The following is a 21,057-nucleotide window of genomic DNA, read 5'->3' on the forward strand; positions in this document are numbered from 1 at the left end:
AAAGTATCTTAGAAGAAATAATTGCTGAAAACTTCCCCACACTGGGGGAGGAAGTAATCGAACAGACCACGGAAATACACAGAACCCCCAACAGAAAGGATCCAAGAAGGGCAACACCAAGACACATAATAATTAAAATGGCAAAGATCAAGGACAAGGAAAGAGTGTTAAAGGCAGCTAGAGAGAAAAAGCTCACCTATAAAGGGAAACCCATCAGGCTAACGTCAGATTTCTCAACAGAAACCCTACAGGCCAGAAGAGAATGGCATGATATATTTAATACAATGAAACAGAAGGGCCTTGAACCAAGGATACTGTACCCACCACGACTATCATTCAAATATGACGGTGGGATTAAACAATTCCCAGACAAACAAAAGCTGAGGGAATTTGCTTTCCACAAACCACCTCTACAGAACATCTTACAGGGACTGCTCTAGATGGGAGCACTCCTAGACAGACCACAGCACAAAACACCCAACATATGAAGAATCGAGGAGGAGGAATAAGAAGGGAGAGAAGAAAAGAATCTCCAGACAGTGTATATAACAGCTCAATAAGCGAGCTAAGTTAGGCAGTAAGATACTAAAGAGGCTAACCTTGAACCTTTGGTAACCACGAATTTAAAGCCTGCAATGGCAATAAGTACATATCTTTCAATAGTCACCCTAAATGTTAATGGGTTGAATGCACCAACCAAAAGAAACAGAGTAACAGAATGGATAAAAAAGCAAGACCCATCTATATGCTGCTTACAAGAAACTCACCTCAAACCCAAAGACATGTACAGACTAAAAGTCAAGGGATGGAAAAACATATTTCAAGCAAACAACAGTGAGAAGAAAGCAGGGGTTGCAGTACTAATATCAGACAAAATAGACTTCAAAACAAAGAAAGTAACAAGAGATAAAGAAGGACACTACATAATGATAAAGGGCTCAGTCCAACAAGAGGATATAACCATTCTAAATATATATGCACCCAACACAGGAGCACCAGCATATGTGAAACAAATACTAACAGAACTAAAGGGGGAAATAGACTGCAATGCATTCATTCTAGGAGACTTCAACACACCACTCACCCCAAAGGATAGATCCACCGGGCAGAAAATAAGTAAGGACACGGAAGCACTGAACAACACAGTAGAGCAGATGGACCTAATAGACATCTATAGAACTCTACATCCAAAAGCAGCGGGATATACATTCTTCTCAAGTGCACATGGAACATTCTCCAGAATAGACCACATACTAGGCCACAAAAAGAGCCTCAGAAAATTCCAAAAGATTGAAATCCTACCAACCAACTTTTCAGACCACAAAAGCATAAAACTAGAAATAAACTGTACAAAGAAAGCAAAGAGGCTCACGAACACATGGAGGCTTAACAACACGCTCCTAAATAATCAATGGATCAATGACCAAATCAAAATGGAGATCCAGCAATATATGGAAACAAATGACAACAACAACACTAAGCCCCAACTTCTGTGGGACACAGCAAAAGCAGTCTTAAGAGGAAAGTATATAGCAATCCAAGCATATTTAAAAAAGGAAGAGCAATCCCAAATGAATGGTCTAATGTCACAATTATCGAAATTGGAAAAAGAAGAACAGATGAGGCCTAAGGTCAGCAGAAGGAGGGACATAATAAAGATCAGAGAAGAAATAAATAAAATTGAGAAGAATAAAACAATAGCAAAAATCAATGAAACCAAGAGCTGGTTCTTCGAGAAAATAAACAAAATAGATAAGCCTCTAGCCAGACTTATTAAGAAGAAAAGAGAGTCAACACAAATCAACAGTATCAGAAACGAGAAAGGAAAAATCACGACGGACCCAACAGAAATACAAAGAATTATTGGAGTATACTATGAAAACCTATATGCTAACAAGCTGGGAAACCTAGGAGAAATGGACAACTTCCTAGAAAAATATAACCTTCCAAGATTGACCCAGGAAGAAACAGAAAATCTAAACAGACCAATTAAAAGCAACGAAATTGAAGCGGTAATCAAAAAACTACCAAAGAACAAAACCCCCGGGCCAGATGGACTTACCTCGGAATTTTATCAGACATACAGGGAAGACATAATACCCATTCTCCTTAAAGTTTTCCAGAAAATAGAAGAGGAGGTTATACTGCCAAACTCATTCTATGAAGCTAACATCACCGTAATACCAAAACCAGGCAAAGACACCACCAAAAAAGAAAACTACAGACCAATATCCCTGATGAACGTAGATGCAAAAATACTCAACAAAATATTAGCAAACCGAATTCAAAAATACATCAAAAAGACCATACACCGTGACAAAGTGGGATTCATCCCAGGGATGCAAGGATGGCACAACATTCGAAAGTCCATCAACATCATCCACCACATCAACAAAAAGAAAGACAAAAACCACATGATCATCTCCATAGATGCTGAAAAAGCATTTGACAAAGTTCAACATCCATTCATGTTAAAAACTCTCAGCAAAATGGGAATAGAGGGCAAGTACCTCAACATAATAAAGGCCATCTATGATAAACCCACAGCCAACATTATATTGAACAGCGAGAAGCTGAAAGCATTTCCTCTGAGATCGGGAACTAGACAGGGATGCCCACTCTCTCCACTGTTATTTAACATAGTACTGGAGGTCCTAGCCACGGCAATCAGACAAAATAAATAAATACAAGGAATCCGGATTGGTAAAGAAGAAGTTAAACTGTCACTATTTGCAGATGACATGATACTGTACATAAAAAACCCTAAAGACTCCACCCCAAAACTACTAGAACTGATGATATCGGAATACAGCAAAGTTGCAGGATACAAAATCAACACACAGAAATCTGTGGCTTTCTTATACTAACAATGAACCAACAGAAAGAGAAATCAGGAAAACAACTCCATTCACAATTGCATCAAAAAAAATAAAATACCTAGGAATAAACCTAACCAAAGAAGTGAAAGACTTATACTCTGAAAACTACAAGTCACTCTTAAGAGAAATTAAAGGGGACACTAACAGATGGAAACTCATCCCATGCTCGTGGCTAGGAAGAATTAATATCGTCAAAATGGCCATCCTGCCCAAAGCAATATACAGATTTGATGCAATCCCTATGAAACTACCAGCAACATTCTTCAATGAACTGGAACAAATAATTCAAAAATTCATATGGAAACACCAAAGATCCCGAATAGCCAAAGCAATCCTGAGAAAGAAGAATAAAGTAGGGGGGATCTCACTCCCCAACTTCAAGCTCTACTATAAAGCCATAGTAATCAAGACAATTTGGTACTGGCACAAGAGCAGAGCCACAGACCAATGGAACAGACTAGAGAATCCAGACATTAACCCAGACATATATGGTCAATTAATATTTGATTAAGGAGCCATGGACATACAATGGCGAAATGATAGTCTCTTCAACAGGTGGTGCTGGCAAAACTGGACAGCTACATGTAGGAGAATGAAACTGGACCATTGTCTAACCCCATATACAAAAGTAAACTCAAAATGGATCAAAGACCTGAATGTAAGTCATGAAACCATTAAACTCTTGGAAGAAAACATAGGCACAAACCTCTTAGACATAAACATGAGTGACCTCTTCTTGAACATATCTCACCGGGCAAGGAAAACAACAGTAAAAATGAGTAAGTGGGACTATATTAAGCTGAAAAGCTTCTGTACAGCAAAAGACACCATCAATAGAACAAGAAGGATCCCTACAGTATGGGAGAATATATTTGAAAATGACACATCCGATAAAGGCTTGACGTCCAGAATATATAAAGAGCTCACACGCCTCAACAAACAAAAAACAAATAACCCAATTAAAAAATGGGCAGAGGAACTGACCAGACAGTTCTCCAAAAAAGAAATACAGATGGCGAACAGACACATGAAAAGATGCTCCACATCGCTAATTATCAGAGAAATGCAAATTAAAACTACAATGAGGTATCACCTCACACCAGTAAGGATGGCTGCCATCCAAAAGACAAACAACAACAAATGTTGGCGAGGCTGTGGAGAAAGGGGAACCCTCCTACACTGCTGGTGGGAATGTAAGTTAGTTCAACCATTGTGGAAAGCAGTATGGAGGTACATCAAAATGCTCAAAACAGACTTACCATTTGACCCAAAATTCCACTCCTAGGAATTTACCCTAAGAATGCAGCAATCAAGTTTGAGAAGGACAGATGCACCCCTATGTTTATTGCAGCACTATTTACAATAGCCAAGAATTGGAAGCAACCTAAATGTCCATCTATAGATGAATGGATAAAGAAGATGTGGTACATATACACAATGGAATACTACTCAGCCATAAGAAAAGGGCAAATCCAATCATTTGCAGCAACATGGATGGAGCTGGAGGGTATTATGCTCAGTGAAACAAGCCAAGCGGAGAAAGAGAAATACCAAATGATTTCAGTTATCTGTGGAATATAAGAACAAAGGAAAAACTGAAGGAACAAAACAGCAGCAGAATCACAGAACTCAAGAATGGACTAACAGGTACCAAAGGGAAAGGGACTGGGGAGGATGGGTGGGTAGGGAGGGATAAGGGGGGGAGAAGTAGCGGGGTATTAAGATTAACATGCATGGGGGGGTAGGAGAAAAGGGAGGGCTATACAACACAGAGAAGGCAAGTAGTGATTCTACAACATTTTGCTATGCTGATGGACAGTGACTGTAAAGGGGTTTATAGGGGGGACCTGGTATAGGGGAGAGCCTAGTAAACATAATATTCGTCATGTAAGTGTAGATTAGTGATACCAAAAACAAAGCAAAAAAAAAAAAGGGCAGTTCCTGTGTGGTAACCTCCAACGAGTTCTACACAAGGGTATAAAGGGCATATAAAAGTGTAGGCAAAGGGTCTGTTTGTGTTTATACAGAGGATCAAAGCCTAATTGGGCTACCCCGAAAATGAACTAAGATATGATATGAAAAAGAACTTCCAACATCTGCACTCTCTGGAAGACTCATGCCAGAAGATGATCATCAAAAAACCCCAACAAAGATCCACGCACTGCTACAGCTGTAGATGCACTCATCCCACCAGTTCCTGGACTTGCCATGGGAATGAGGAAGGAGATATCTAAGCTGGCCTGTGCATACAGTAAAACAACAAATTTGACTGGATCTATACTGTTGGAACTCAACCAAGAATTTGGAGAAGTGCAAATTGTAGCACTTCAAAGTCTTACAACTACAGACTATTTACTGTTAAAAGAACATATGGCATGTGAACAGTCCCCAGGAATGGGTTGTTTTAATTTGTCTGATTTCTCTCAGACTGTTCAAGTTCAGTTGGACAATATCCACCATATCATAGATAAGTTTTCACAAATGCCTAAGGTGCCTAACTGGTTTTCTTGGTTTCACTGGAGATGGCTGGTAATTACAGATACGCTTTGGTTATGTAACTATACTCCTATTATGTTAATGTGTGTGTGCAATTTAAGTAGTAGCTTAAAACCTATACATGCTGAAGTTACTCTACAAGAAGATATGTCAAACAAATAATCAATCTTCCCATGTTTTCTTCCGCCTGCTACTTCTATAGCTTTTCTTCTTCCTTCCTAATTACAACCCTTAAATAGAATTCGTGCCTCATATGAAATTTACCGAGTATCATAATTCTTCCAAGTGGTAAAGATACCTCAAGACAAATGCTGGGCATAGAAGCCACAGGGCATAAATATGCAAAGAAGTAAAAAGCTAACCTTTTCAAACAATAAGGCTTCTCTCTCACTTACCAACTTCACATTTCCCTGTATGGCCCTGGAAGATGACTGGTTAGCCAGAGACGGGTAAGATTCCTCAAGGGAGGAACAACCTAAGACAGGCAGAGTCACAGGGGGGCCATCAGGTGAGAAATTGGGGATCAACAGAGGTGAGGCTTAGAACCTCACCCCCCCGTTCTGAGAGAAATCTTCTGCATACGTGGATGTTTTATTGCCCTGGTCTAGCTTGGATTAACACATAGTCTACAGGCACACACCTGATCATCTACATTTGCTCTTACAACACTAAACTATGTTTTCTACCTTTATCTTGTATCTACCTACCACTTCAGCATTTTATTAAAAATAATAATAATAAAGAGAGAAATGTGGTATCCACATATAAATCAAGTATAAAAATCAAATGAGTATTCATATTTGAACTGACTGTTTATAGTTCATAATGCATGAGCAAAACCGAAAGTTTCTGTTATGACTGCCCTTGTACTGTTCACTATGTAACTTATTCATTATGTAAGAATTTGTTCTCCATGTAAGAACTTGTTTGTTATGCCTCAGAAGATTGGAGACTGAGGAAAATTAGGCTTGGGGTGGATTAATGATTGTGCATTGAGCATTGACTCCCCTATACAGAATTTTATTGTCGTTAACAACCATTTGATCAATAAATATGAGAGATGCCCTCACAGGAAAAAAAAAAAAAAAAAAGGACAGACTTCCAATGGTAAAATAAATTAGTAACCGGGATGTAATGTATAGCATAAGGAATATAGTCAAGATATTGTAACAGCCTGGTAGGGTGATAGCTGGAACCTAGAATTATGTATATAAATGTTTTACCACTGTGTTGTACACTTGAAACTAATGTAATGTAATACTGTGCGTCAACTACCCTTCAATAATAAATAATTATTAAAAAAAAAAAAAGTGAATCATCTTTCTATATATTAGCAATGAAAAATTAAACAAAAAAAATTTTTAATACCATTTACAACAGCACCAAAAAGAAATACTTTAGATATAAGTCTAACAAAACACGGGAAGGGTCCGAAAAGTATACAATGCTGATGAAAAAAATCAAAGACCTAAGTAAATGAAGACATACACCATATCCATGGATTATAAGACTCAATATAGTTAAGATGTAAATTCTCTCCAAACTGACCTATATACTGAATGCAATTCCAATAAAATTACAGCAGAGCTTCTGACAGATATAAACGAGATTATTCTAAAAACTAGAACAAAAACTAGGATAAAAAAAATAATTTTGAAAGAGAAAGTACATACTTTGCAGACTCATACTTTCCAATTCTAAGACTTACTATAAATGACACCAATCAAGACAGTGTGGCACTGGTGAAGGAATAGACATAATACATTAATAGAATGAAACAGGGAGTCCAGAAATAGACCTAGACAAACATGGCCAAGGTACAAAGGCAATTCAATGGAGTAAGAAGAGTCTTTTCAGTTAGTGGTGTTGGAACAACTGGGTATCCATACGCAATAATAAAAAACAAAACTTGACCTAACCCTTACACCTTATACAATATTACCTTACAATAGATCATATATCTAAATATGATGTAAAAAACGATAGTTTTTTTCAAAAGAAAACAGGAGAAAATCTTTGACCTTTGATTAGACAAAGAGCTCTTAGGTATAACTGCAAAAGCATAATCCATAAAAGAAAAAAAGTCAATACAAAAAAGTCCTTTTGCTCTGTGACACTGTCAAGAGAATGAAAGTCAAGCTATAAACTAGAAGAAAACATTTGCAAATGACGTAGACAAAAAAAGGTCTTATGCTCACAACATCTAAAGAACTCTCAAAATTCAACAATACTAAAACAGACAATCCAATACAATATGGGGAAAGACTTGAACAGTTCACTAGAGAAGATAAACAGATGAGAAATACACAAATAAAAACAAGGAACAACATTAGCCATTAGGGAAATGCAAAGTAAAACCCAAGATACAACTACACATCAGAATGGCTTAAAGAAAATAAAACCAAATAAACAAAAAGCTGATTATACCAAGTGCTGACAAAGAAATGAAGCAACTAAAATACTCATACATTGCTGGTGACAATGCAAAAGGCTACAGGCACTCTACAGAACAGTCTGCCAGTTCCTTACATAATTATACACACATCACACAACCTAGCAAACCCATGAGGTAGATGACGTAAAACAAAAACTTCTGTCCACACAAAAACCTGTACACAAATGTTCACCACAGCTTTATTCATAATCAACAACTGGGAACAATCCAAATGTCCTTCAACCGGTGAAAAGATATCCACACAAAAGAATACTACTTAGAACATGGCGGCGTGAGTAGGACAGTGGGAATCTCCTCCCAAAAACATATATACTTTTGAAAATACAACAAACACAACTAGCCCTAAAAGAGAGACCAGAAGACGCAGGACAGTGGCCAGACTGCAGCTACACCAGCGAGAACCCAGCGACTGGTGAAAGGGGTAAGATACAAGCCCCGGCCCTGCGGGACCCGAGCGCCCCTCCCCCCAGCTCCCGGCGGGAGAACAATAGGCAGAGCGGGAGGGAGACGGAGCCCAGGACTGCCGAACACCCAGTCCCAGCCTTCCGGGCCAGAGCGCAGACACAGTACGTGCCCAGGGGGCCCTGGATACTGGGAGAACAGGGGGTAAGACCTCAGAGCGGGTGCTGAAGCTGATGCCCCTGTGACAAAGAAAAGCGGGGGCTTTTTGAAAGTCTTAAAGGGACAGGGACTTAACAGCTTGACGGAAACAACCCAGGTCACAGTACAGCAGCTGGAAATTACAGGGAAAACCGGGTGCACTAACCCCCTGGGCAACAGCTCTGAGACCCCTCACGGAGGCAAACAGTCAAGCAGCCCCCCCATCCATTACCCCACCGGGCGCTGCGAAAGCAGAGAAGCAGCCTGAGACAAATTCCGCTCACAGAAAGGGAAATTTCTCCCTTCCGGCCGGGCAAGACACAAAGACCCACTCTACACGCAATTACCCAACACAAGCCACTAGGGGTCGCAGTTGCCCCAGTAAAGAAAGGCCAGTAGCAAGTGAAAATTTTGGCCCTCCCAGCTGACAGTCAATAGCACCTGTCAACATGAAAAGGCAAAAAAATATGATTCAGACAAGACTAACCCAGACAGCTTCGGCATCTGCTACATCTTCCCCTGAGAAGGAATCTGGGGAGATAGATTTAGCCAGTCTACCTGAAAAAGAATTCAAAACAAAAGTCATAACCATGCTGATGGACTTGCAGAGAAATATGCAAGAACTAAGGAAGGAGAATTCAGAAATAAAACAAGCTCTGGAAGGACTTCAAAACAGAATGGACGAGATGCAAGAGACCATTAATGGACTAGAAAACAGAGAACAGGAACGCAGAGAAGCTGATGCAGAGAGAGATAAAAGGATCTCCAGGAATGAAAGAATTTTAAGAGAGCTGAGTGATCAATATAAAAGAAATAATATAAGAATCATAGGCATTCCAGAAGAAGTAGAGAGAGAAAAGGGGATAGAAAATGTCTTTGAAGAAATAATTGCTGAAAATTTCCCCAAACTAGGGGAAGAAATGGCCTCTCAGACCACAGAGGTACACAGAACTCCCATGACAAGGGATCCAAGGAGGGCAACACCAAGACACATAATAATTAAAATGGCAAAGATCAAAGACAAGGAAAAAGTATTACACGCAGCCAGAGAGAAAAAAAAGGTTACCTACAAAGGAAAACCCATCAGGCTATCATCAGACTTCTCAACAGAAACCCTACAGGCCAGAAGAGAATGGCATGATATACTTAATGCAATGAAACAGAAGGGCCTCGAACCAAGACTACTGTATCCAGCACGAATATCATTTAAATATGAAGGAGGGATTAAACAATTCGAGACAAGCAAAAGTTGAGGGAATTTGCCTCCCACAAACCACCTCTACAGGGCATCCTACAGGGACTGCTCTAGATGGGAGCACTCCTAAAAAGAGCACACAACAAAACACCCAACATATGAAGAAGGGAGGAGGAGGAATAAGAAGGGAGAGAAATAAAGAATCATCAGATTGTGTTTATAATAGCTCAACAAGCGAGTTAAGTTAGACAGTAAGACAGTAAAGAAGCTAACCATAAACCTTTGGTAACCACAAACTTAAAGCCTGCAATGGCAATAAATTCATACCTTTCAATAATCACCCTAAATGTAAATGGACTGAATGCACCAATCAAAAGACACAGAGTAATAGAATGGATAAAAAAGCAAGATCCATCCATATGCTGCTTACAAGAGACTCACCTCAAACCCAAAGACGCGCACAGACTTAAAGTCAAGGGATGGAAAAAGATATTTCAAGCAAACAACAGAGAGAAGAAAGCAGGTGTTGCAATTCTGGTATCAGACAAAACAGACTTCAAAATAAAGAAAGTAACAAAAGACAAAGAAGGACATTACATAATGATAAAGGGCTCAGTCCATCAAGAGGATATAACCATTATAAATATATATGTACCCAATACAGGAGCACCAACATACCTGAAACAAATATTAACAGAACTAAAGGAGGAAATAGAATGCAATGCATTCATTCTAGGAGACTTCAACACACCACTCACTCCAAAGGACAGATCCACCAGACAGAAAATAAGTAAGGACACAGAGGCACTGAACAACACACTAGAACAGATGGACCTAATAGACATCTACAGAACTCTACATCCAAAAGCAACAGGATACACGTTCTTCTCAAGTGCACATGGAACATTCTCCAGAATAGACCACATACTAGGACACAAAAAGAGCCTCAGTAAATTCCAAAAGATTGAAATCCTACCAACCAACTTTTCAGACCACAAAGGCATTAAACTAGAAATAAACTGTTCAAAGAAAGCAAAAAGGCTCACAAACACATGGAGGCTAAACAACACGCTCCTAAATAATCAATGGATCAATGACCAAATCAAAATGGAGATCCAGCAATATATGGAAACAAATGACAACAACAACACTAAGCCCCAACTTCTGTGGGACGCAGCAAAAGCAGTCTTAAGAGGAAAGTATATAGCACTCCAAGCATATTTAAAAAAGGAAGAGCAATCCCAAATGAACGGTCTAATGTCACAACTATCAAAATTGGAAAAAGAAGAACAAATGAGGCCTAAGGTCAGCAGAAGGAGGGACATAATAAAGATCAGAGAAGAAATAAATAAAATTGAGAAGAATAAAACAATAGCAAAAATCAATGAAACCAAGAGCTGGTTCTTCGAGAAAATAAACAAAATAGATAAGCCTCGAGCCAGACTTATTAAGAGGAAAAGAGAGTCAACACAAATCAACAGTATCAGAAATGAGAAAGGAAAAATCACAACAGATCCCGCAGAAATACAAAGAATTATTAGAGACTACTATGAAAACCTATATGCTAACAAGCTAGGAAACCTAGGAGAAATGGACAACTTCCTAGAAAAATACAACCTTCCAAGACTGACCCAAAAAGAAACAGAAAATCTAAACAGACCAATTACCAGCAACGAAATTGAAGCGGTAATCAAAAAACTACCAAAGAACAAAACCCCCGGGCCAGATGGATTTACCTCGGAATTTTATCAGACATACAGGGAAGACATAATACCCATTCTCCTTAAAGTTTTCCAAGAAATAGAAGAGGAGGGGATACTCCCAAACTCATTCTATGAAGCTAACATCACCCTAATACCAAAACCAGGCAAAGACACCACCAAAAAAGAAAACTATAGACCAATATCCCTGATGAACGTAGACGCAAAAATACTCAACAAAATTTTAGCAAACCGAATTCAAAAATACATCAAAACCATCGTACACCATGACCAAGTGGGATTCATCCCAGGGATGCAAGGATGGCACAACATACGAAAGTCCATCAATATCATCCACCACATCAACAAAAAGAAAGACAAAAACCACATGATCATCTCCATAGATGCTGAAAAAGCATTTGACAAAGTTCAACATCCATTCATGATAAAAACTCTCAGCAAAATGGGAATAGAGGGCAAGTACCTCAACATAATAAAGGCCATCTATGAAAAACCCACAGCCAACATTATATTGAATAGCGAGAAGCTGAAAGCATTTCCGCTGAGATCGGGAACTAGACAGGGATGCCCACTCTCCCCACTGTTATTTAACATTGTACTAGAGGTCCTAGCCACGGCAATCAGACAAAACAAAAAAATACAAGGAATCCAGATTGGCAAAGAAGAAGTCAAACTGTCACTATTTGCAGATGACATGATACTGTACATAAAAAACCCTAAAGACTCCACCCCAGAACTACTAGAACTGATATCGGAATACAGCAAAGTTGCAGGATACAAAATCAACACACAGAAATCTGTGGCTTTCCTATATACCAACAATGAACCAACAGAAAGAGAAATCAGGAAAACAACTCCATTCACAATTGCATCAAAAAAAATAAAATACCTAGGAATAAACCTAACCAAAGAAGTGAAAGACTTATATTCTGAAAACTACAAGTCACTCTTAAAAGAAATTAAAGGGGACACTAACAGATGGAAACGCATCCCATGCTCATGGCTAGGAAGAATTAATATCGTCAAAATGGCCATCCTGCCCAAAGCAATATACAGATTTGATGCAATCCCTATGAAACTACCAGCAACATTCTTCAATGAACTGGATCAAATAATTCAAAAATTCATATGGAACCACCAAAGACCCCGAATAGCCAAAGCAATCCTGAGAAAGAAGAATAAAGTAGGGGGGATCTCACTCCCCAACTTCAAGCTCTATTATAAAGCCATAGTAATCAAGACAATTTGGTACTGGCACAAGAACAGAGCCACAGACCAATGGAACAGACTAGACAATCCAGACATTAACTCAGACATATATGGTCAATTAATATTTGATAAAGGAGCCATGGACATACAATGGCGAAATGACAGTCTCTTCAACAGATGGTGCTGGCAAAACTGGACAGCTACATGTAGGAGAATGAAACTGGACCATCGTCTAACCCCATATACAAAAGTAAACTCAAAATGGATCAAAGACCTGAATGTAAGTCATGAAACCATTAAACTCTTGGAAGAAAACATAGGCAAAAACCTCTTAGACATAAACATGAGTGACCTCTTCTTGAACATATCTCCCCGGGCAAGGAAAACAACAGCAAAAATGAACAAGTGGGACTATATTAAGCTGAAAAGCTTCTGTACAGGAAAAGACACCATCAATAGAACAAAAAGAAACCCTACAGTATGGGAGAATATCTTTGAAAATGACACATCAGATAAAGGCTTGACGTCCAGAATATATAAAGAGCTCACACGCCTCAACAAACAAAAAACAAATAACCCAATTAAAAAATGGGCAAAGGAACTGAACAGACGGTTCTCCAAAAAAGAAATACAGATGGCCAACAGACACATGAAAAGATGCTCCACATCGCTAATTATCAGAGAAATGCAAATTAAAACTACAATGAGGTATCACCTCACACCAGTAAGGATGGCTGCCATCCAAAAGACAAACAACAACAAATGTTGGCGAGGCTGTGGAGAAAGGGGAACCCTCCTACACTGCTGGTGGGAATGTAAACTTGTTCAACCATTGTGGAAAGCAGTATGGAGGTACATCAAAATGCTCAAAACAGACTTACCATTTGACCCAGGAATTGCACTCCTAGGAATTTACCCTAAGAATGCAGCAATCAAGTATGAGAAAGATCAGTGCACCCCTATGTTTATCGCAGCACTATTTACAATAGCCAAGAATTGGAAGCAACCTAAATGTCCATCTATAGATGAATGGATAAAGAAGATGTGGTACATATACACAATGGAATACTACTCAGCCATAAGAAAAGGGCAAATCCAACCATTTGCAGCAACATGGATGGAGCTGGAGGGTATTTTGCTCAGTGAAACAAGCCAAGCAGAGAAAGAGAAATACCAAATGATTTCACTCATCTGTGGAATATAAGAACAAAGGAAAAACTGAAGGAACAAAACAGCAGCAGAATCACAGAACTCAAGAATGGACTAACAGGTACCAAAGGGAAAGGGACTGGGGAGGATGGGTGGGTAGGGAGGGATAAGGGGGGGAGAAGTAGGGGGGTATTAAGATTAGCATCCATAGCGGGTTGGGAGAAAGGGGAGGGCTGTACAACACAGAGAAGACAAGTAGTGATTCTACAACAGGTTGCTACGCTGATGGACAGTGACTGTAAAGGAGTATATAGGGGGGACCTGGTATAGGGGAGAGCCTAGTAAACAAAGTATTCGTAAGTATTTGTCATGTAAGTGTAGATTAATGATTAAAAAAAAAAAAAAATGCAGTTCCTATGTGGTGACCTCTAATGAGTTCTACACAATGATATAAAGGACATATAAAAGTGTAGGCAAAGGGTCTGTTTGTGTTTATACAGAGGATCAAAGCCTAATTTGGCTACCCCGAAAATGAACTAAGAAACGATATGAAAGAGAACTTCCAACATCAGCACTCTCGGGAAGACTCATGCCAGAAGATGATCATCAAAAAACCCCAACAAAGATCCACGCACTGCTACAGCTGTAGATGCACTCATCCCACCAGCTCCTGGACTTGCCATGGGAATGAAGGAGATATCTAAGCTGGCCTGTGCATACAGTAAAACAACAAATTTGACTGGATCTATACTGTTGGAACTCAACCAAGAATTAGGAGAAGTGCAAATTGTAGCGCTCCAAAATCTTACAACTACAGACTATTTACTGTTAAAAGAACATATGGGATGTGAACAGTGCCCAGGAATGGGTTGTTTTAATTTGTCTGATTTTTCTCAAACTATTCAAACTCAGTTAGATAATAACCATCATATCACTGATAAGTTTTCACAAATGCCTAGGGTGCCTAACTGGTTTTTTTGGTTTCACTGGAGATGGCTGGTATTTACAGGTATGCTTTGGTTATGTAACTATACTCCTATTATGTTAATGTGTGTGCGCAATTTAAGTAGTAGCTTAAAACCTATACATGCTGAAGTTACTCTACAAGAAGATATGTCAAAGAAATAATCAATCTTCCCATGTTTTCTCCCGCCTGCTACTTCTATAGATTTTCTTCTTCCTTCCTAATTACAACGAATTCTTAAATAGAATTCGTGCCTCATATCAAATTTACCGAGTATCATAACTCCTCCAAGTGGTAAAGATACCTCAAGACAAATGCTGGGCATAGAAGCCACAGGGCATAAATATGCAAAGAAATAAAAAGCTAACCATTTCAAACAATAAGGCTTCTCTCTCACTTACCAACTTAACATTTCCCTGTATGGCCCCGGAAGATGACTGGTTAGCCAGAGACGGGTAAGATTCCTCAAGGGAGGAACAACCTAAGACAGGCACAGTCGCAGGGGGGTCATCAGGTGAGAAATTGGGGATCAACAGAGGTGAGGCTTAGAACCTCACCCCCCCTGTTCTGAGAGAAATCTTCTGCATATGTGGATGTTTTATTGCCCTGGTCTAGCTTGGATTAACACATAGTCTACAGGCACACACCTGATCATCTACATTTGCTCTCTTACAACACTAAACTATGTTTTCTACCTTTATGTTGTATCTACCTACCACTTCAGCATCTTATTAAAAATAATAAAGAGAGAAATGTGGTATCCACATATAAATCAAGTATAAAAATCAAATGTGTATTCATATTTGAACTGACTGTTTATAGTTCATAATGCATGAGCAAAACCAAAAGTTTCTGTGATGACTGCCCTTGTACTGTTCACCATGTAACTTATTCACTATGTAAGAATTTGTTCTCCATGTAAGAACTTGTTCGTTATGCTTCAGAAGATTGGAGACTGACGAAAATTAGGCTTGGGGTGGATTAATGATTGTGCATTGAGCATTGACTCCCCTATACAGAATTTTATTGTTGTTAACAACCATTTGATCAATAAATATGAGAGATGCCCTAACAACAACAACCAAGAAAAAGTACACACTTCCAATTGTAAAATAAATAAGCAACTGGGATGTAATGTATAGCATAAGGAATATAGTCAAAATATTGTAACAACTTGGTATGGTGATAGCTGGTACTTAGAATTATCATGTATATATATGTTGAATCACTGTGTTGTACACCTGAAACTAATGTAATGTAATACTGTGTGTCAACTACCCTTCAATAAAAAATAATTATCTATAAAAAAAAAAAAAAAAAAGAATACTACTTAGCAATAAAAAGCAAAGGATTACTGTAAGAACAACATGGATGAACGTAAAGCCACTATGCCAAGTGAAAGAAGCCAGTCTCAAAGGCTGCATACTGTATCAACTCACCTATATAGCACTCCAGAAAGGCCAAATATAGAGACAGAGAGTAGCACAGTGGTTGCTGAATATTAGGATAAAAAAGGGTTTAACAACGTGACAGAACTGCTTTATCCTGTGATGACAGTTTCAGCAATCTATGCATGTGTTAAAATGCATACAAATATACATCAAAAAAGGTCAATTTACTGCATATAAATTTTTAAATAATGAAAAATGAAAAACTAGTATTCTTTTAATGACTCCTTTGCTATTTATATTTTTTATTAAATGAATTACCACCAAAACAAAGACAATTTCAAAAAATAATAAAATGTTCTACAATGAAAGAAACTGACACTGGACTTCCATTTCTAGAAACAGGTCAGACTAGACATTCAAAGAAGCTCTTCTCAATACTGAATTCTCCCAAAATTCTGTGTACAAGTATATTACAACTTATGTTAAAGTAAGGGAAATAATGAGAAACAGAAACAAGTACAGGTAGTTGCTTATCTGAAATCTTTGGGGCCAGTAATGCTTTAAAATTTAGAATCTGGGTGTTTTTACAGTGGTAATGCCTAATGTTTATATATATACCATATTAATACCCAATAGTATTGGGTATTTCATGCATGTTAGACAATACCCCATAATCAAACATTCATATTTCTGCAATAATTTGATAATGATAAAGGGAAACGTCACTGACATGCTGTGAGGAGACTAGAAGGGGGAGCCTTTTGTTGCCCAACACACCTCACCAACTGCAGGCCCCGCCAGAAGGGACAGACACTTTGCAAGAGGACACTGTTTTTAGCTACTTAACTCGCCAACAGGAGGAATGAAGGTTTCTGCTTCTCCTACAACAGTCCAGCCAATGAGAGACCATCACAACTCAGCCAATGAGAAGCCATTATACTTCAATTCCCTATTTCCTCTAATGGACTTTCTGCTCAAAACAGTCCTCCCAACTCAGCCCTTTCCTATATAAAAGAGCGGACCTCTCCTTTATTCTCTGGGCTTGCCTATGATTTTGTGGTAGCTTGCTTGCCCTGAATTGCAATTCTCTGCTATTCCCAAATAAACCTGTTCTTGCTGAAAAAAATAACTGTTTCATTTTTAAGGTTAATGGTTCATACTAGTTCAGGTCAAGTTTTGTTCATTTTAAAGATAAATGGTATTAGTAAAAGCTTTCTAGTTTTCTGAATTGCAGATAAAGAACTGTGAACCCACAGGAACCAGCACAAATCAAGGTAGGCAAAAGCACAAGTGAGGGCATTCACTGAGAAAAACACCAACTCCAAGGGACTTGAAGCTTGTACTTTCAAGGGCAGTTCCCAGCGCCCAAGTAAAGTAGAACAGACCAAAACCATGCCACAGACTCTAAGACTTGAAGGGCCTGAAAAACCTAGGACAAAAATTTAGTTTTAAATGGTACCAGGATGGTAATGAAGCTGGCCCCAGATGCAGAGCAAAAGCAAATAAACTCTGGAGTAACCCAATTTAAACAGAGTTCTCAAAGAAACCCACCAATAAAAATCCAAAAACATATGTCCACAGCCGAAAACCATTAAAATCACAAGCTACCAAGAATGTGAATATGAAGAAACAAATAAATCCTAAATCAGATCCACAAAAACTATAGATGTTGGGATTATTAGGTAATGAATATAAGTTTAATAAACTTAAAGAAATAAAAAATGGACTCAAAAGGGACAAGAAATAAAAATGACCAGGCAAATTTGAAGGAAAAAAAAAAGAAATACTAGAAATAAAAAATTCAGTAACTTTTAGATTTAAAAAAAGGTTAAAAAACTGATTCAATACATGAGACCCATCTTAAGAGAGAATTAATGAACTAAAAGATATGAAGAACTCACCACCAATCTGAAAAGGCTACATACTGTGTGATTCCAACTCTATGACATTTTGGGAAAGGCAGAACTATGGAGTCAGTAAAAGGTTAGTGGTTGCCAGGGATCAGAGGATAGGAACAGACAATAGGCAGAGTGCAGAGGATTTTTAAGACAGGGAAATTACTCTGTATGCTGCCATTATGATGGATACATATCATCACACACAGGATATACAATATCCAGTGAGTCCTAAGTAAACTGTGGACTTTGGGTGATCAGATGTGTCCAGGTAGGTTCACCAATTTTATCAAGCATTCCATTGTGGTGGGGGTGTTGACAATGAGGGAGGCTATGGGTGCATGGAGGCAGGGGGATGTGAACTTTAAACTCCTCTTAAAAATAAAAGCCTTAATAGGGAACAAACAAGGAAAACACAAAAAAGAAATCACCCAGCCTTTTGAGAAACAGAACAGATAAGATGAAACAGAAAAGGAAAATCATGGAGGTTGTCTAGTTAGATTCCAGAAAGTGGTAAAATTAAAAATTAAAGAGTATGTAATTTCCAAACTAACAGAAAAGAAAAAAAGAAAGAGGTATGGTTGTTAAAATGCCTGGGCTTTAATTCTAGCTCCCCACTTCCTATTTAACTAGTGTGATTACTTAACCTTTAAGTTATGGTTTTCTCGTATGTAAAATGGGATATAAAACTCAAGCATAGCACAGAACTTAGCACAGAGCTCAATGAACGTTACCTGTTAGCAATTTTAAGTTTTACCTCCAAAATACAGTAAAATAGTAATAAAATTAAGACTGAGACAGGAATGAAATAAGCCTATCTAAATAATGGTTTCACCTTAAAATTTTTGGAAGGGAAAAGATGATGCTTGAACCCTCTTCATTTCTTAATTCTGCTAACATCCTTCTTAAAGGATCTACCCACTGTAGATACCCTTTCTGTTCCTTTTTCATTTACCCATCCTACTCCAGGGCACTCTCCAAATTTTTCCAGTTTTGCAAGTGGCTGTGGAAGAAAAGAAAACTACTCCAATTCTTTTATTCCCCATCTCAAGTTCCACTTTGTAGGTTGAGTAACAAAACAAAACACAGGATAAAGACAGACAAGAAAATCACATACTTACTCTTCATTAGTTTTCCTGATAAGTCCTTTAGTGGAGAAGACGGGCTATTTCTACTGGCTACTGTAAGTCTGGAGGAGGATTCTTGAGTTTCCATGGTAACTTGACGAGTTCCTGTTTTGGCCATTTCAAGATGGAAAGGACAGGCACTGTCACATTCCTGGGAAAGCAGCAAGTGCTTCTGAGTTTTGCTAGTTCTGTTACTCAGGTCAATTCCTTCTGACTGAGTCATAAGCAATTGGGCTGAGCTAGAATCCTCCAACCTCTTGCCAAGAGACTCAGTTACAAAAGACGCTGTAGTTTCGTGCTTTTTAGTTGGAGAGACAGGCTCAGCCAGTGAGCTCTGCTTCACTGTGTTCAGACTGTGTGCTCTTATTCGGGACCAAGTTGTAGAGTGAAAACTTTCAGCCTCTAACCAAAACTTAACCAAATGCTCCATTCTCTGAAGTTCCATGAAGTGAATGAAATAAGGGAGGACAGTAGTGTCATGCAAGACTTGTTCAAGGGTCTTTGAAAGACTTGATTTGGTCTCCTGAGTCTGGTAGTCCAGACAAGACCTGCCTAAAAGTAAAAAAATCAGCAGTTCAGTATTAAATAATTTAAGACTGACGGATGAGTCAGTCACCTTTAGCATCAGTGGTAACAGAGTTACTGAATAAAGTTTACCTCTCCAGCAATTTAAATGAATAAACAACTAGAAATACTATAGTTTGGGTTTCTAATCAAGCAAAGAAATAACTGTCCAAAACTTGTTTAAATTATTAAAAAGCTCTTTGTTACTCAATTAATCCTCACATCTCATTGAATGGCAATTCAGACCATATAAATTCTGAAGAAAAAAATATCCTTGTATTAGTCACAAAAATAGAAAAAAGCCCAAAATACATTAAAATATTTGACCTCACTAAAAATCCCCAAACAGCAAATTAATACAAGGTAACATTTCTGCCTGTTAAACTGGAAGATTTTTTTTCCCCCAAAATATAAAAACAAGCAGTAACAAGGGCAGAGTGAAACAGGCAATACGCTCACCCCTGAAGAGAATGTAAAATGACAAAATGTTTTGCAGGAGGAGTCACTAACAGACAGCAAAGCCTTAGCAATGCGCATGTTCTCAATCCAGCAACTCCACTTCTAGGAACTTATCCTGAAGAAAAATGGTGAATGTGTAGATATAGCTAGAAAGATGCTATGAAGCTTAGCATTATAACAGAATAAAGAGTAGCTCTGGGATTTAATCTTGAAAAATAACACTAAACTTAATAAAACTTAATAAAATTAAGTTTATTTTACATTTAGCTGAATTTAGGTTATGATTATAACTACAAGCTAATTCTTAGAATTAGAAAATCAAAAAAATGTATTTTTTTATTTGCACAGCATGACATTAACTGAGGGTTTCATCAATATTTCAAAAGGGCTTTTTAATCCTGATGTTCAAATGATCTCCTTTTGAAGCACTTCACATATCATCATGCTTGCTGTCTCACTGTGGTAACTAGTCTTTGTCAACATCACTTCCATGAACTTCAGGAAATCTTAGTTTCCCCCTAAAGTAACATCTTGCAAAACTATAGTATAATATTCCACCAAGATATTGACATTGATACAATCCATCAATCGTACTCAGATTTCCCTATTTACTTGTACTCATTTGTATATTTACCTCTATGCAGTTTTATCACATAAGTAGATTCATGTAACCACTACCAAGATACAGAACAGTTCCAATACAAGGATCCTTCATGTAGCCTCTTAGAAACACCTCCCCTGTGCCTAACCTCTTGCAAATACTAATCTGTTCTTTGTTTCTTCATTTCTTCATAACTTTTTCATTTCAAGAATGTTTTATAAATGGAATCATACAGTGGGTAACATTTTGGGATTGGCTTTTGTCTCTCAACATAATTCTCTTGAGATTCATCCAAGTTGTTTATGTGTATCATACAACAGTCTGCTTTTTTATTATTGCTCAGTCATATTCT

General features: G+C 38.1%; 1 protein-coding gene across 6 annotated transcripts in view; it reads right to left on the reverse strand.

Moving 5' to 3' along the window:
- AKAP10 (A-kinase anchoring protein 10) overlaps window positions 1-21,057 on the reverse strand; it is a 94,112-nt gene that overhangs the window by 52,011 nt on the left and 21,044 nt on the right. For 5 of the 6 annotated variants that reach the window (XM_057500812.1, XM_057500811.1, XM_057500810.1 and 2 more), the window contains one exon: window positions 19,076-19,633. The exons of the other annotated variant lie outside the window; for it this stretch is intronic. In XM_057500812.1, the coding sequence (XP_057356795.1) occupies window positions 19,076-19,633 (558 nt within the window). The remainder of the gene's footprint in view (window positions 1-19,075; window positions 19,634-21,057) is intronic. 6 annotated transcript variants of the gene reach the window in all.

This window comes from Manis pentadactyla, chromosome 4, assembly GCF_030020395.1.
Source record: "Manis pentadactyla isolate mManPen7 chromosome 4, mManPen7.hap1, whole genome shotgun sequence".
In the NCBI taxonomy this organism is placed as follows: Eukaryota; Metazoa; Chordata; class Mammalia; order Pholidota; family Manidae; genus Manis; species Manis pentadactyla.